This window comes from Kryptolebias marmoratus, linkage group LG19 (genome assembly GCF_001649575.2).
Source record: "Kryptolebias marmoratus isolate JLee-2015 linkage group LG19, ASM164957v2, whole genome shotgun sequence".
NCBI classification, from domain to species: Eukaryota; Metazoa; Chordata; class Actinopteri; order Cyprinodontiformes; family Rivulidae; genus Kryptolebias; species Kryptolebias marmoratus.
Genome location: NC_051448.1, coordinates 9,111,219 through 9,129,064, shown reverse-complemented (window position 1 = coordinate 9,129,064; position 17,846 = coordinate 9,111,219). Strand labels below are relative to the sequence as shown.

Below are 17,846 nucleotides of genomic sequence, written 5' to 3'. Positions count from 1 at the left end.
GTTCCTGCTAGCAAACATGACTACTTTGTACTGTACTTTCAGGACTCACCGCTCAGCCATGTCTTGGAGCTGGTCCGGTGGAACGGGGACGCCATCAACACTTCTGTCTTTATGGATTCTCTGAAAAACCTGCTGGTGACTCTCCAGGCTCTTCAACACATCCTGCACAGTGTACAGCACAACACATTTATTTATTGATCAGTTAAATATTTTAGAGAATTCTGGGTCAATGCTGACCTTGTGCTGCTCCAGAGCTCTGTGGACAGTATTTGCTGTGATATCGTGAGCCTGCTGGACGATGATCTCATGTCGCAGGGCCCCTTCAGCCTCGTGCAGCCACGCTCCGACTGTGTCCAGAGGAGCTGGGAGGGACCGGTCCAGCTGAAGATGCCAGTCCACAAGCTGAGATACGAACATCAGGAAAAGTGTAAAAGAAAAAGAAGAAAAATTATGAAAACCACTTCAGTTAATAGGTCTGCTTATGATGACTAATCTTTAATATAGTTTAACTGCAATATAACAAGTGATAATCTGACCAAAAAAAGCTTATGTGAATGTTTCAAAGACTGTTGGTTTATCGATATAAAGATAAAATTCAATTGAATTATAAATACAAATAAATAATACAGTTGCACAGTTGTGTGAGATGCCAGTCAGCATTCACAGTATTTTCCATTTTTCCATTTGTTCTTTGCAAACTACTTCTACATACTATATACTACTGTATTTTAGCCATTCTAACAAAAGGTCTATAGAGAAAATAGAACAAATAAATTCAGTGGATCTTGGAAACATGACTTTGTTTAAACCTTCAGTGCCACGCATTGCAAACTGTGTTGTCATGACAACTCTGTCGTGTTTCTCAGCAAATGTAGATGGAGTCGCCTGTTTCCTCTCACCCTGTTGGAAACTCTTTCCCAGGCCTGTTTGACCAGAGCCTGGTCCACAGTCAGCATCCCATCTCTCTGCGTCGACTGCAAAGCTCCTTCCACCTGTTTCCGTCTCATCTCCACCTGGACATGCAGGCTCTTAAACAACTGAAAAAAAAAAGAAAGAAATCATTTGCATATTTTCATCCTTGATGTTATGCTCCCGCAGGTCAGGCCCTCTTCCCACTGACATCTAATCAGATTTTAATAAAATCAGAGGCTAAATGTCTCTACATATTGCCTACTTCTATCTTTAAATTTTCAGACTTGTGCAAAGAAAAATGAGAATACCCTTCACGCTGCTGCTGAATATGAAATGTATCCCGAGGCTGACTGAATATTATGACGGCTGATGCTTGATCCCTACACTGAAACGCCACTGATTAAGCTAATAATAGGAGCGTCTGTGTCTGGTGTCCCCGGTTTAAACTGCACACAGACACCCACACGAACCTGGTACTGTTGAGCAAGATTGGCCTCGGTCTCCTGCGCCTGTGCTGCTTCTCTCTCCAGCTGGTCGAGCCACATTTTGAGCTCCCTCAGGCTCTTTCGCTGCTCTCTCTTCAGGAGGTCGGGATGGATGAGGGGTGGAAGGGGTGAAATGGACAAAGAGGTTAAAGGGAAAAAAGACAAAAATGACAAAAGAAAATGTTTAATTAGAGAGAGGGATGTGTGAAAATTTGACAAAAGGATGAAAGGAAGACTCAGTCTGTTTAAATATGTGCTTTCCTAATCCGTCCTCCCTATAGAATAAAACTCACAGCTGCCAAAAACACTCAGCTTAAACAGGATACTTTGTCTGAGACCTCCTACTGTATCACTGGATTTTAAGAAACCGTGATGATAACAGTGTGCTGCTAACACGCTTGTGTGATAGATGATTCAGTTTGAGAGATGCTCAGTCTTAGTTCGTTCCAATTTTCTTTGGTAGAAATCCAAAACTTTATTCTTCTCGATTTAACATATAAAATCAGCTGTATCTGTCATATCAAACTCTTTGCACTTTCTTCAAACATTTGTATACATTTTGCTTCATTTTATAAATGAAAACAGGATATTATTTTATGGTAAAACACACTGACCTTCAGGACAAGCATGAATATGTAAGAGTTGTTAACAAAGAACTAAAACAAGCATTATCAGTGGTTAAAGCAGCGTTACGGCACATCGCAGCACTTCCAGCATTAAAAAAAGAGCTTCGTCTATTCACCAGCATTTCTTCAAACAGGCTGTATGAATGCAAACTGCTGATGCCAGAGGCTTTCATTGTCATGCTAATGGGACCAGCAGCCACAGCACGAGGTGGCTGCGTTCATAAATGGCAATATCATATCTTATTAAAAAGGACATCCTCCTGTTATCGTTGCTCAGACACCCCGAGGTGTAAAATGTCTCATCAGGTGAGCAGATATTAGCAAACAGGATCCATTCTGACATGGAAATTAATGTTTAATCTTATTGTTGATGTACAGTACTGCAAAAAATTGATTTAAGAACCAGAAAAATTAACTCAAAGCTAATATTAAATGTATTATTGTTTTAATGTATTAATAATTGAGCGCTACATGACCTACCTCAAACATTTCCTCTATATCGCGAGGAGCAACATCATGCTGCAAAACAGAGGCCAGCAAACAACCACAGGAAAGCAGTCAGCACACAGAAATGCCACAGAGACATGAAAAAAGGAGATGTGTAGAAATAACACAAACATATCACAGACAAGACACCAACACACTGCCAGACCTGAGTAAGATCACCAAAGTTGATGTTTCAACGTTTTAGAGTTTAGTTGCTGACTTTAATTTAACTTATGACCGAACAAAAGCAAAAAGCAGTTTATTAAATGTCATGGCTTAGGTTGCATGCACATGTGGAGACATTTTAAGAGACAGACAAAACGTTTTGGCTGCAGAAAGAGACGACAATGACAAATACAGACGAGTCTGACACCAGGTTACCTCTTCCTCTTGCCGTCCCTCTGAGTCGCTCTGCTTTCGGTCAGGATGATGCCTCAAGAACTGGGCGACATACGTCATAACAGATTTCTCATCCGGCTTGTCTACGTCCACATCTAAAAAAGAAAGCAACCAGAACCACATGAAGCTGAGGTTGACTGTAAATCCTTCATTTTTTCCCTCAGGGATAACAACAGACAAGTGGCATTTCAAATGAAAAAAAATGGTCGGCATTTCAGATCAGTGTCTGAGTTCCGTTTGGAAACGCTGCCATGCCGAATCCCACGGCCTAATGGACCTTAATTATAACGATGTCAGGCTCGATTTGTCAGAGATCACTCTGAAGGGCAGGCATGAAGGGGCACAGATGGTGTTTGGCAATGACACAGAGGTGCACATCTCATGCACTGACAGATCTACTACTGTATTCTCGCCTTTCTGACACTATTTGGGGAGATGCTGCTGATTTAAAGTAAGTTGAAACAGACTTTAACAAACAAGTTTAAAGCCAGACTGCTTTCTGTTAATCAATACAATAGAATATGAAATTAAAAAATGCAGCTATAAATAGTCATAGGACTTTTCATCCCATGATGCTAGATGTTCAGTTGAAATATACTTTAGTCACAAAGTCTCTAAGAAATGATATACAGAATGTTGTTTACCTTCTGGATCAAGGAGCTGTGGAATGCCTAACTCTTTCTCAGCCAACAGAAAGGCTTCTTGCAGATTTTCCCGATTGGGCCGCCTCCATACACGCTCCATGTCAACCAGATTAGGCCGGAGGGCATTGATGACGGCAAAAAATGCTAAACCGGAGCGCCAGCTGGGTCCAAAGTCCTTCACCTCAAGCCCTAAACATCTACAAACAACAAAAGTTCAGAAGGTCAGCAGACAAAAACATTGCCTTTATGCCCAGTGGGGATAAATTATGAACCATAGCATTCAAGAAATTAGTTTTTGCAAAGATATGCTAAATACTTGGTGGCTGTCTGCTGGACCCATCTTAGTAGGGCCTTCCTGGCTCCACCCTGCAGAGGAGGCAGGGGTTTCCTTTTGACAGGAGGGCTGGTGGTGTCAGTACTGCTGTTGGAGCTGTCCACAGAGGAGGTGCTGCTGGACGAGGCTTGGAGCTCTGGTAGGCTGCTGGTTAGCTCTTCAATCTGTAGGGAAAAGCAGACCAGCAAATGTCAGGATTGATCAGTTTATTTGCTTTCTCTGTTGGGCTTTAAGAGCCACAACACACATGAGAACACATAAACCGTGTGAATAAAATGTCATGTCTAATCAAATGCCTGAACTATTTCAGCTGACTCCTTTCAATGCAGAGGAGCAGCAGCTCTACTCCGACCCGCTGGAAAAAAAAAAAAAAAAGTGACGGAGATCTTCACCTTATCTCTAAGGCTGAGCACGACCACCCTACGAAGGGAGCTCATTTCAGCTGCTTGCATCCTGCATCTCATTTTTTTTATCATGATCCCCACCTCCTGACCAGAGGTGAGGAGTGGCATGTAGACAGACCAATAAATCAAATGCTTTGCCTTTCACCTCAGATCCTTCTCCAGTGTGACAGACAGGAGCAATGCCCTCATTATTGTTGACGAGGCCCTGAGCCGTCGATCCATCTCCTGCTCCATCCTAACATCACTGGTGAAAAAAAAAGACTCCGGGATACCTGGACTCCTCTACTTGAGGCTCACCCCCAACCCGGACTGCAGAATCCACTTTTTTCCAGCGGAATATATATCACTACTCAATCAAATGCAACATGCAAATTTCAAATTGTCTGATTTGCAGCATTTGTGTAAACAATTACCTGAAAATAGAGGATGATTGTCCACACCAACCCAAGAACAATTGATGGGCGTCCATCCACAATGTCTGTGGAGTTTATGTTCACCAACTTGATCTGTGTAAATAGAATGACATAGTCAGCATGGTAATTTTCTATTTAAGAGCTATATAATTCCAGATAGCTACCTACTTCTACATTATTCACAAAGACTTGAATATAATTCTGTATATTTGGACTATGGACATACAATTTCCATTAATCTGGTGCATCAGAGGCATGCTGTACATTTATTTTCCCAAAATGAGTAATATATAGAATAGATGTAATCCATGATAATGCAGGATGCAGATATTTCTGAGCTATTTCATGTCCTGACCAAAGCAGAGCAGAAACGCTGTGAATACTGACCGGAGATCCTCTGTAGGCAGACTGAGGGCAGATAAGAGAAGAAGACAAATGAGAGCAAAAGTTGGGAAGGAAGAGGGAGAGAGGAAGGGAGAATCTTAGGGTACTCTAGATGCATTTGACTGAAAGCAAACGCCTCATTGACTGCGAGATGGCAGATATTTCTCTGAGGTGAGATAACACGAGTGGTTAGCTGAGAGTGGAGAGGTATCACCGCAACACAGGCAACAGGGATTATATCCAGCAGAGACGAACAGAAAGAAAGGCTGAGACGCAGAAGAAGCAAGGGAGGGGGGAAGAGAGGGCTGTATCTTGTGATATAATGAAGTATTCTATATTATCAAACAGAGGGTCAGATTACTGAGTCGCTGCAGCACAACAGGTCATTGTATGGCAATAACAACCACTCCATGTAGGTGAACAAGCATGGGAGAGGAGATTGGGGGCAGGAGAGGGCAGTGTGGAGAAATGTGGGATGGTAGCTGATAAGGAAAACATGTAATACATGATTTTATATTAGAAACACACCAGGTTGCCCTGATAAATCAAACCAGAAGTGTGCAGATGATAAGCGGAAGTATTTGGTTACAGCACACCCAAATACAGGAGCAGAAAGAACACAGGAAGCTATGTGGAAGGAGACATTTTGGTGCAAACAATGTCTAAAGATCAAAGACAACAGGAACTGAAAGATCATACAATAATTTACAATTTCAACAATGCAAAGACTAACATAATAATTCAGAATTGGGCATTTTAACTCTACAAGCATGTTCTTGTTTTCAAATGTGAGTGTTTGCTGCCTTCTTCCATAATGCCATCCAGTAAAATTATTCATTTGGGCCATCAGACCGTCAGCTCTGGTAAGCTATGATGGAAATGTTCCAATCATTTCACAGCCTTCAGAGAAAAATAAACAGATCAAATAACTTGGAAAATAATTGTAAGTTGCAGATCTGGATGATTTTAGTCCTGGGAATTTTTATTCTTGGAGAAACAAATGTGATGGAAAGTTTCAACAAGTTCCAAATAAGATTTAAACATCATGATGCCAATAAAAACTCCACAGTATCAAACATCCTTCTAATTTCAACACCATGTGTGTGTAAATCAGTTACACACAGCATACTTTTCAATTAATTCCCAACTTAAAGATGTAAAGAGTCACACACTTACAGCCATAAATGGTAAAGTGCCCACTGATGTCTCATCTCCAGAAAGCAGATTACTGCTGAAGGATTTAAAGTTTTAACCCCGTCACAGTCGAGGAAGACAAATCAATGTCCCCTGCAGACTCCAGCTCATACTTATGGCTTTATTTATGTATATCCAAGGATGAGCCATGCAAAGCTTCAAGAATGATTTCCACAATTTCATGAGGGGCAGCTGATGCATTTAGATAACAACAACTAAATTCACTTCGAGCAGTTTTAGTGTGATTCTGGTGATGAAATGGGGAAAAATAAAACACTTTTTAAATCAAAAGTGAAGAAAACAAATGGGACAAAGAAGAACCGACCACTAATATGATAAAGTGCAAGTATTGTGCAGGACCAACAAGTACAACAAATCGATTAAAGAGACAGAATTAGTCCAGTAATTTGATTTTCAAAGACTTTCCATCACTTACAAGCAGCCAAGGAACTAAATTAAATGAATTATTTACGACAAAACACGGGCAGAGTCAAAACGTAACACAGAAATATAAAAAGAGAAAACACTGGTTTCAGGATAGATGAGAGATTTGGGAGGGAGGGGGGAGCGGGTCACAGAAGGTCAAGATTCAATATTTGCGCCCATGAGGCTCCAGCTGAGCGAGGAGAGAAGCGCTGGAAGACGGTAGGAAAAAAAAAAGACAAGAAGAAAAACGCATAAAAAGACGACATTGAACTCTTACCTTTCTACCCTCGAGGAACTTGAGAGCCGTACCGATGTTGGCGACCCAGTGGATCCTCTTTAGCTTCTTGCCCTGCTCACATGGCTGGGAGGAAAAGACAGAACAATAGATATGAAGGAAAGCAATTAGAGACAGAAGGGAAAGCAGTGAAGGGAATTTAGCAGTGGAATTCATTTTAGATACATAAATTATATATACACATTTCCAAAAATCTCACAGCATAGGTACAATCTATTGTCCAGATTCTGAAATAACATGAGAAAGTTACAGGGGTCAAATCAAAGCTGTGTTTGACTACAAACAGCCAGATCAATAGGACATACACGACTCAGACCTCAGGCAATATTGGCCAAGTTAAATCCTTGAGATGTGTGTGTCTCTGCGTTATGTGTGTAAACTCTGATCTGTCTTTGTTAATCTGGGCTTTCCTCCACAATTCAAACATCCTAATACAAGCAAATCAATGAGCCCTTCCATGTAATTGAGGCTCATTTCACATTCACTACATTAATTCTGCAGCTCCCCTGAAACTGATGGTGGCTGTACAAAGAAGGAATGAAAAATGACTGAATTTTGCTGGTATTAGATCGGAGCGAGCCACGTTACAGCAGCCAGGGGTGTGACTGTGTTAAAAATCTGTAATCCAGTTCAGAGAGTGCGAAGTAGTGGAAGTGTGTGGCCGAGTCACATGACGGAGGAATGACCACAAGGGCTCACCAGTTTTTGTCCAGAGAGGACTTCCAGGAGAGCCAGCAGTATCACGCCATCCTTGATGTCCTCGAACAGGTCTCTCACTTCAAGAGGCGGGACACACTGCACAAGCAAACAAAGACACGTTTTCAAATTAAATAGATTAAAGAGATAATTCAGATTTTGTTGAAGCAGGGATTTGTGGAAAAAGGCATGAACAATTAATATCCTACCTGTTGTAGAAAGCTCTTTAAACAACCTCAGTTTGGGGAAACTGAGCTTAATTCTGACCAGATTGATGAGCTAATAGTCCGAGTCGGACCATGACCAGTGAACTGATGTGGTCTTAAAACAACCCCAATCTCAAAGATTTCATACTAGTTGATTCAAGCGCTATTTGATAAACCTTTATAGTTCCATACATTTCAGATTACAGTTATTTAAATTAAATTATTTGGCTATTTGCAAGGGCAAGTAGTGGTAACAGCTAGCTGTAGCACTTCCAGTGCAGCCTGCATAATATTTCTGTAACTGCATAATGATGGGGGTGTAAAGGTTTATGAAATAGCAATTGAATGAACCGCAAAGTTTTCTTTTTTAATATGACAGCAATTTACTGTGGTCTTGGCCCAACTCAGACTAGCTGTCAGCACGTACATCCAGTGAGAATCATTGACATACTGTATATTATAATAATAAACCAAAATTCCCCACCAGAAACTGATTCACCGTAGCTGCATGTTGTATTTTTTGAGGACTAGAGTCTGTGCACTCACGATGTGGAGCTTTAAGTCGAATACTCCCCCACTCACAATCATGGTGTCACATGACTTTTCTTTTACACATTAAAGAACTATTTTCAGCTAAACATAGTAGAAAAATGATATTTGAACACATAGCAGCAAGGTCAGAACTATGTTAATCAAGAAAAGTCATCTCTCTTTTAATAAAGGCAATGTCCCGTTTGTTTACATGAAGGGGGCGGGACTTAAAACTTGCACTGGGTCCAGCCAATGAGGATGCTGATAGCTGATACCTTTCTGGCTATAGCTTTCAGAATCCCATATGAGGTCCAGTATTATAAAATAAGATACTATGCGTTTATAACCTTTCCTCAGAACCCCATGAAAATATTTCAAGTTAATCCTGAAATATAGTGTTTTAGCATTTAAACTATGCATACTGAATGAAGTCAGGGTCCTTTGGCTCCCTCTTTATTTTCACTTTTCCTAAACATATCATTTTTAAACATGTCAGAAATATTTCTGGATAAGTCACATGAAGCTTATTTCTGCACACAAAGTTGCATGAATACAGCATTTACATAAATGTTTCATAGTATAACCTTAAACAAAGATTTTGCAGTTCAGCAGGAATGTAAATGCCATGGGTTTTAGTCCTAATAAATCTTGCAATGTACGGTAACCCAATCTGGGCTCCAACATAAACCGCAGAGCAGTACATATATTACACTCTGAGACATTTATTTAAACTTGTGCAACATGGATAATGAAAATCCTCATGAAAAAAAGGTACCAGACAGCGTTTTGCAGTCCTGTGCATTACTGACAGCTGGATTCCCTTATAAGTAGAGTCTGAATGGGGGGGGGGTTCTTCAAATCCTAAAATATGCTGATGATTTCAAACTGTCTCTGACTTCCACCCTGACCTGACACCGACTTCCAGACTCGGAGGAAATCCACATATCTCTGTCGCTCGCCAACGCCACATCAAGGATTTCTCTTAAAGCACAGTCACATGCTGGGGCTGAGAGGTTTAGAGGAGGAGGGGGAATGGGGGGCGTTCAGATGAGTGAACCATTCACAGGGAGATTAGCGGCAAAGAGAGTGAGGGAAGAGACGGAAGGCAGAAGTGGTGTGTCTGTGTTCCTACACGGGAGGGAAATACTTGCAAGCTCGAACACAGTGAATGTTTGAGGGGGGGATTTAATTTAGAAGAAAGACTGGCAACGAGACGGACCGAAGAAGACAGGCAGAGAGGGGTGACACTAACCCCACGTCTTTCAAAAATTAATTAGAAAATACAGAAGCTCTTCTCACTAATTCCTCTTCTAATGTCATTTCATGGCTTTGGATGTGAGAATATTCAGACAGCACGCCCCCCCAAAAAAATCATAACATGGAAGCAAAGGCTCTTACAAAGGCCTAACTCAAAGGGATAAATTACACCATGAGCTAATCGGAGTTAAATTCACCTATTTGTTCCTTTTAATCCCAAAGCTAATGAGGAAATTTCAGACTAATTACAAAATAAGGAAGTAATATTCCTCTTCTCTGTGCAGCAACATGCGCTTAAAAAAATAAAATCGAGAACTTAATGAGCTAATTACATATGAGTGTCTGGGTCATAATTGATTGAGAACAGAGGAGTTTGAGGGTGTGTGTCTGTGTGTGCTCTTGTGTTATTCCCCCGGTACACTTGACTCCGTAGATCCCACAAGATCAACTGCATGAAAGAAAAGAGCCAGAAACAAAGAGAAGACTGACGGGTTTGACTGGTATTACATTTGGTTTGAAGGAATAAGTGATTCTGGATGTCTAATTTCAAAATGTTTGGAGATTTTGGTTATCAATAAGGCCCGATTCACCCTCCACTTATAATATGGTCATCCACAAAGCATGTGTGATGTGAATTTTGTCATTTTTGTCATTTTTCCATCAGGGTCCAGCAGGTTCTTCAGCAGACAAGCAAATATTGCCCAGATTTTTGTGACTGCGCTTGTCCTTTGTGGTTCCAACGTCCTGTGATTAGTTAAAACAGTTTACACAAAAAAGTGTCAAATTTCTAATGAGAAATCACTCATGCTCTTCTTCTTTTTGTCTGTTTTTGTAGACAGTTGACAAACAGCCTGGAGTGTGAAACAGTGTTCACCAGAGTGAAACATTTCTGTGCTGCCAACTCCAACAAGATTAGTACAAATCTGCAAAGTTCAAACAGCTTCGCCCACACGAGAGACAATCCATGTCGAAGGATCATATGAAAATGTTAAAATTTGCAGTTAATTTTGCTAAATTTGCTATTGATTCAACACAAATTAATCTAATAAGAGGAAAGAAACAATAAAGAAGGAAAGCAAGAAAGATACAAGTAAAGTAAAGTGTGATTTGTCTTCCTTTTAATTGAATAAACTTCCACACACACCACACACTTCAGAAAAAGCGGGGAAGTAAACACACTCTGGGAGCTTCTCTTACTGAAGCTGTAATCTCTAAGAACACTTGGTTCACTGAAGATTGAACTAAAGCCGTTTTCCTGGGACATGCCTGAGCGACGATGAAGCCTCTGACCACTCCATAATTAAGCTTTAACCTTCTCAGAAAGGATTTGTCAAATGGAAACTTGGGGTGCGCTCACTGAACCCCCCCCCCCTCCACTGCAGACTTGTGCAACTTTAAAAAAATGCCAGATACACTTGAAAACTGAAAATGTGCATTTCTCTGCACCGCACCTGAGCGACTGCATGGCCTACACAACAACATCTCTATCTGAATGAAAAGCCCACTGCTCTCTTATAGTTTGTATCTTTTCCTGAGTTAATCTGGTGAACTGCTTAAAGTAATGATCCTCATTAATCTCTCGTATAAATTAGTAGCTCCAATACGTCTCCACTCGCAGAAGAATCTTCAAGCTCATAAGACTTCTTTTGTTGTACCTGTGGAGTGGAAAAGTACGGGGGAGGGGAGCGTCAGCGGAAAGAAGCCCTAGCGATATGTCTCAACTCACCTACCGATTAATCACACACCTTTAGGCGCTGAATTAAAGACCTGTGATAACTGGAGTGGCCTAATCATCTGTATAGCCAGGAGGAAGAGCTGTCCCCTCTGAGAGCAAAGCTAAACCAACTGTTAAAGCTTCTCCATTTCCTTCTGTCTTTCCCATTTTATTTTTTAAGGTTAACGTGCCTTTTGTTTCTTGAAAATTAATCAAAAACACTGTGTTTACTGTTACAAACTCCTAAAACACCCATTTATCTATTCCAATCTACACAATAAAGCCTGAACAATGCACCTCTTCATCCTAAGCACTAGCTTTAAAAGTAAACAACTTTTGTCCTTCAATCATCTCAAAGCACCACTAGGATTTTTAAAGAGATTTTTGAAGACAAAACCAGGCCAATCAGTGTCACCATGGCAACATCAGGCATCAGGTGAAAGGGTGAGCAGTTTCATGATGGGCAAAGAGGGAAGCAGAACTAAGTAATTTGATCAAGTAGGTGGCGAGAGCGCACCGAGATCAAATATGGTTTTGTCCTCCAACGGAACAGCAACGGGCTGAATTTGGCAATCAGAGTCGGTTATAATAGAAGTTAAATGAAATTTTCCACGTCAATCCTAACCAATTAATTTTTTTGTTTGTGGTGAGGGCACTTCGTTAATGCACTTCAGGTTATAATTCCAAAATATGTTTTAGGAAGTAATTGCTTTCACGTTAAAAGCTAGATGAGAAAATTAAAATCACTCTCATATCTAAATATTTTGTTGGAATCAGCTGCCTGTCGGCTTGTCTTAGGATAAAACTCAAAACAGAGAGATAAAATGCCAAACAGCACCTATAAAGTTCTTTAATTAACATTATCTTATCACCTTATTGTCTCATTAATGAAAAAAATGGTTCTTTGGGGCCAAGTTAACTTGTTTTTCTTCCCAAAAACATGTTTTTTTAAACAAATGTTTACAAAAGCAAACGTGAGAAAAATAATTTTACTCTGCAAGGAAACAAAATGTGCATTTTTAAACTTTTTTATGTTTTTCCTATAGAAAAATCTCTGCTGGAAGTTCTCCATGCTGCAGAAGAAGTGCTACAACTACTATAATCTGTGCTTACAAAAAAACATGAAATATAAGGGTATAAAATTGCAGTGGCATGATCTGCTTCAAGATGTTTGAGAATAGAGCTGTTTGAAACAATCTCTTTGCACTTCTTGTGCCATTTGTGCATAAATTAAGGTGTAGGCATTCTTTTCTTCTTGGCTTTGATTGTTGCAGGGTTGTGTTGCGGGATGGCTTCATAATTTCTTCAGGGATTTTCTATTTATGGTTACTATTATTATCGGTATGAAAATTATGATTACTATTATGTTCCCTGTCACTGTTGTTTTCTGTTAATCGTGATCTTTTATTGTTACTGTCAATAATACTGGTTTAAATATTTTCATTTTTACAACTGTTATTTTATATTTTACAGACTGATGATGTGTAGCTGCACACCAACACAACAAAAAAAATTTTTTTTGCCTGTTTTTAGGTTTTGTTTATTGTGTTTTTTTGTACTCACATTGGGCAGCAAGTAATAATAAAAAGACTGCAGAAATGCATTTTGGTCTCAGCCCTGCTTGGACGAAACAATAGCTCGTCAATCTGGTCAGAATTAAACTCATTTCTCCAAACTGAGGCTGTTCAGAGAGCGATTAAAAAGAAAAGGTAATAATTGTTATTAACCTTTCCACAGAACCCCACATCAACGGATCTGAACTTTAAGCTCTTTACAGAGCACGTGTTGGGAATCTCTCTCAACCTTCATCAAAATTCTTAAATTCCTCAAACCAAATATTCCATCCCCATACAAAACCAAAAACAACCCCCTGCTTGCTTCAGGAGAATTAGCTCATAATCAGACCATGTGCTAACCATAAATGTTATTAAAAATATTTGGCATCTAAATGTTGTGCTGTGTGTAATTTTCTGCCAGCACCGTCCTGATAGCTGATATTTAATACTATGTCAGAGAGCCTTCCAAATAAATTTTCTGCTCCACGTCACTGCAGTCTGAGGCTTCCACAGCTGTCATAATCAAATAGAAAACCTTGAAAGGAGAATCACTGATGGAAATAGCACTTAATTGTGTTGCCCCGTGCCATATTTACCTTGTCCACCCCTTTGCATTTGAGCAATAATGAGTGGAACGGAGAAGCACAATGCAGCATGATACAATAATTATAGATATATGAAGATCACATCTGTGTGCAGCTACATTAAGCGTGATTGTTTCAAGTAAGTTCTGAAGCAGCTTAGAGACAAATGAAGGGCAGACTAAGTAAAAGCTCTAAATTGGTCCACTAAGATATAAATGACTGATTGTAGCTTGCAGGAAAAGAATGCAACATGCAGCGTGCTGTAATGTGAATGTGATAATTAGACAGTAAATCGTTGCCACAAGCTATGTGAAATAATGAAGGAATGTGAGCAAGAAGGACTGTGTGGTCTAATCTGGAAAAGTCAGTCATATGACCAGCTCCACACTGTTTTTTTTAAAGATGCATACACAACGGATGGAGTAAAGTCACTCAGAGCGAAAAAAAATGAGGTGGTGAGGTTTTTTAATGAATAAACAAAAGCACAGATTTTTTTATGTACATAGACAAAGAGAATCAGCCTTCTTACCTTTGCCAAGTGGGAATTGATCCATTTTGTGAATGTCCTTTTCTGCACTGCCTCCTGCTCATCTGTAAATCAGAGCCCAGAGCATTGCTTTTAGTCCCCATGTGATAATAAACAAATAAGGGATTAAAATGCAATCTTCTAATTGTCTATCGGTGTTAGAGCTGATTGGGATTTTTTTGTTTTGTATTTCAGAGGAGAATGGCGTCTCTAACTTTGATTTATCACTTCATGTCTAATGTGTCAGAGAACAGTCACACCAAGTTTTACCTTTCACTAACGCACTCAGAGACGTCATTTGACATTTACTGATGACATTTTGGCAACCTCTTATTGTGGACAAAAAAAAAATCTGATCTTGAAAATGCCCTTTAGATGATAAAAGGGCAGCACATGAAGCCAACCTTCCTCCACACGCACTGATTTCCCTATCCATAAGGTTGCATGTGATAAAGGCCATTTAGCAAAGGCACAATCAATACACTATAGATGTTTGTTAAAGATGTCCCCTAAAAAGCCACTTAACTCCAATGAGAACGTGACAATAAATCAAGCTCCGCACATGTGTTCAGCCAAGCTTGGTTACCATATATACAAATACTTTCAAAGCATCTGATGATGTTATTTCTGTCCCATCTGGGCCAAAGAGCAATATCCTTGAGATAAGCACATTATCAGAAAGAGAGGGACATCTATAGTGCTTTACCTTAATGAAATATGCTGACAAATTGATTAAAATCAAGTTGTGTGTCAGTGGGCACTGTGGGCAGAAAAGGAAGGGGAGAGATGGTTGGAGGGAGATTCTGCTGGGGGGGGCTGCTGTTCATACATAATGCAGATACATTCAGGCGTAGTCATACGTGCCACTGAGCCGGTCCCTGTTTTATGAATTAATCCAGGAATTGGGTCCAGGAATGATCAAATATTGATGGGTTAAAATATTGGATGAGGATGGGGAAAGATCCATGAGCGGGAAACGTGTGTGGCGGAGAACACGCATGAATGTGCCAGGATATCAGTCTCAGGGACGAGGTGACTTTGACTTTAGCACACACACACACACACGCACACACATTCAAGTTCTCTCATTAAACCAAAGAGAAACAGCATCCTCAGCAATCAAGCATTTCAAAACACCTTCTGCATCACTGGTCTCATCCACAATCACTCACGCCTCCCACAAACCCTCATGAAGTAAGGATGACCTGAACAAAACAGCATTAAAATCTGGTTTGTAATCTCAAAGCTGTAGCTGACAGAGAGGGAAGGAGGTCCAAACTCACAGCAAACAGCCTAAAATGTTTCAAATAGCTTCCTCTTACAGAGACGAGCATTCAGACAGGATGTTGGATGTTTGTTATCTAAATACAGCCATCCACAGGATCAAACGGAGATGAGAAATCAAACATTTTGACTGCCAGACCCCTGCAGTGTGATACATGTAGGGAGGTGCTACTTGTCTGCTGGGTTTGCTTGTTTCACTCTCTGCAGGCTTCAACATCAGCAGCCTCCAAACTCAGACACAAACACCATCATTGTGCCAAGATGGAAACTTCAAATATGCAACCCTTTCACTTAACATACATAAAAAAGAACAATCTACCCTGCAGGAAACTTGCACTGCAAAGTGCACACACTCATACATAACACAGTCATGTACAGAATCCATACTGCAGTCCCACACCAGATCCCACATGCAGAACACACATATGGTGAACTTCTTTTTCTCTGATTATCTGTCTCAGTAGGGCACACACACTCACACTAGCTGCCCCACTTACCACGGAGGTAGTGGTAGAACCCTGCCACCAGGTTGAGGGATGGGCTCTTTTTCGGGGAGGCTTCGCCCCCTACTCGGCGTGCCATCTTGGAGCCCGGACTTCCCAACGATTTCCGCCTGTTTTCATGAGCAGATCAAGAGGACGTCCATTACAACGACCTCCAGAGAGACGAAACACTCGCCCTTGCTCCTGCCCTTGGTCCCCTCCTACTTGTTTTGGGGAGGTGACTTTAAAGAGTTCCCCGAAGCGCTGGACCTCCTGAGATGACAGCAGTGAAACTGTTGCTTTGAGGCAAAGCAGAGAAAAATGGAATTGTCGTCTTGGGTCTCCCGTTGCGTCCTCTGTCCTGTCCCGCAGTGACGGGCTGCGGACTCAATCAGACTCAGTGTTTTTCCTGCCTGTTAAGCAGCTTGGGAGTGAGATGGCAGAGTACGCGTGATACTCAGAGTGTTTGTGTGAGTGTGTGTGTGAGCGCTGCGCAGTGCCGGCTTGCCTCAGCATCAATCTTCCTTGCTCAGTTCCCCCCCTCCCTCTTTTCCCCCTCTCGTACACTCTCTACGTTGGTCCTCCCATGTTTTCACTCGCTGTATCAGTTTTTTTCACCACGGGCTGCAGGAAGAATCCGCTTCCCTCCATTGGCCGGCCAATCAGAGTGTGCGGGAAGGAGTGATGTCACGGCAGCCCCATCCTGAGGTAGAAAGGGAGGACTGAGTAGTTGTGGGTGGGTTGAAGGAGGCTGTTTAGCAGGTTATTAGGGGGAGCTTTACTCTGACATGCTCTCACACAGCAATGCTGCAACAGACGTGCAGGAATTCCCCGTGTGCTCCTGGTACACATAACACCCATCCTCTCTCTCTCTTTCATCGACACAGATGCAGTGCTCTGAAACATACAGCGTTTTACTCTATAGTACCTGCAGTGGAGCAGACTAATCCTGAAATCTGTCCTGTCTGACTGTACTCTCATAAAAAAAGATCTGCTTTCATCTAAAGCACAGTCACAAACAGTACATCTGTCTGTCTGTAGTCTGTAGGAAGGCATAATAAAAGTAAAGGAAAAGACAATGTCTGAGTTAATGTGTAGATATCATGCAGCACAATGTGCACAGTGCACCAAGATCACAGCTTTATGGTGCAATGCTACAAGCTGATGCATTGTTTTCTTAACCACAGTTTAAATATTTTTTGTTATTTTGTTTTACATTTTTTCAGACCAGTAGAGAGAGTATGTGTAAAATTAGCATTTTTCAAATACTTTGTCTATTAAGACTTTATGCAGATTGGAACATGTTTAATTATATACTTCCTCATTTGCATTTCTGCACTTACATTTTATAAAACTTGTAAAACAACTAATTGACTTCAGGGAAGGAAATAATGGGTGGTATTTAATTGTGAATTCTGTTAATTGAATATTTACCCAAAATGACATTCCTCTTACACTCATCTTGCAAAGACCTTCACTTCAGAAGCACTTAAATTCAATGAAGTTTTGACATTTTTAATGTTTTTATACAGAAGTATGATTGTGTATGACTCATAGCCTGACTTTCAGAAACATTTGTCCTAAAATCATAAAATCATTAACAGCGTTTTCTGATTTGTTAAATAATAAGATGTGATCAAAAATTCCCTAAAGAAAATCTGCACATTTTAGCAAACTGATGCAAAACTAAGAAGGTCTCTTTTGAATCTATGAAACAAAAACAGAATGACACAAAATTTCTAATGTAAAAAGGATCTACAAGTAATCAATGGGGACGTTTTAGGTTAATACCTGTTTATTTAAAACCTGCTGTTTCTCGCTTTAATCTTTATTCTCTCCTGTAATTTTATTTTACACTTGTGATCAAACTGTGCCAATACTTATGAAATTTAATAGCTGTGCCATGCACAAAACAACTAACAGAGAATACAATGGCAGTACTGTTCAAGCATGGCTTCAAGAAATACTCAGCTTCTTTTTCAAATAGGCATCTTTCAGGCTTAAAAGA

The 17,846-nt window shown here is 40.5% G+C and overlaps 1 protein-coding gene across 10 annotated transcripts in view; it reads right to left on the bottom strand.

Moving 5' to 3' along the window:
• syne1a (spectrin repeat containing, nuclear envelope 1a) overlaps nucleotides 1-16,303 on the bottom strand; it is a 117,905-nt gene extending 101,602 nt beyond the window's left edge. For 7 of the 10 annotated variants that reach the window (XM_017423244.3, XM_017423249.3, XM_017423252.3 and 4 more), the window contains exons 1-14: nucleotides 15,854-16,302; nucleotides 14,076-14,137; nucleotides 7,702-7,797; nucleotides 6,985-7,068; nucleotides 5,091-5,111; nucleotides 4,704-4,796; nucleotides 3,869-4,050; nucleotides 3,553-3,749; nucleotides 2,891-3,003; nucleotides 2,504-2,542; nucleotides 1,383-1,490; nucleotides 900-1,037; nucleotides 238-402; nucleotides 50-162 (exon numbers count right to left, since the gene is read on the bottom strand). In XM_017423244.3, coding sequence (XP_017278733.1) covers nucleotides 50-162; nucleotides 238-402; nucleotides 900-1,037; nucleotides 1,383-1,490; nucleotides 2,504-2,542; nucleotides 2,891-3,003; nucleotides 3,553-3,749; nucleotides 3,869-4,050; nucleotides 4,704-4,796; nucleotides 5,091-5,111; nucleotides 6,985-7,068; nucleotides 7,702-7,797; nucleotides 14,076-14,137; nucleotides 15,854-15,938 — 1,496 coding nt within the window. In that variant the 5' untranslated portion in view covers nucleotides 15,939-16,302. Of the gene's footprint in view, nucleotides 1-49; nucleotides 163-237; nucleotides 403-899; nucleotides 1,038-1,382; nucleotides 1,491-2,503; nucleotides 2,543-2,890; nucleotides 3,004-3,552; nucleotides 3,750-3,868; nucleotides 4,051-4,703; nucleotides 4,797-5,090; nucleotides 5,112-6,984; nucleotides 7,069-7,701; nucleotides 7,798-14,075; nucleotides 14,138-15,853 lie in introns of all 10 variants that reach the window. The other 3 variants (XM_017423251.3, XM_017423245.3, XM_017423248.3) reach the window with 2 other exon arrangements.
• Between the last annotated feature and the right edge of the window lie 1,543 nt (nucleotides 16,304-17,846).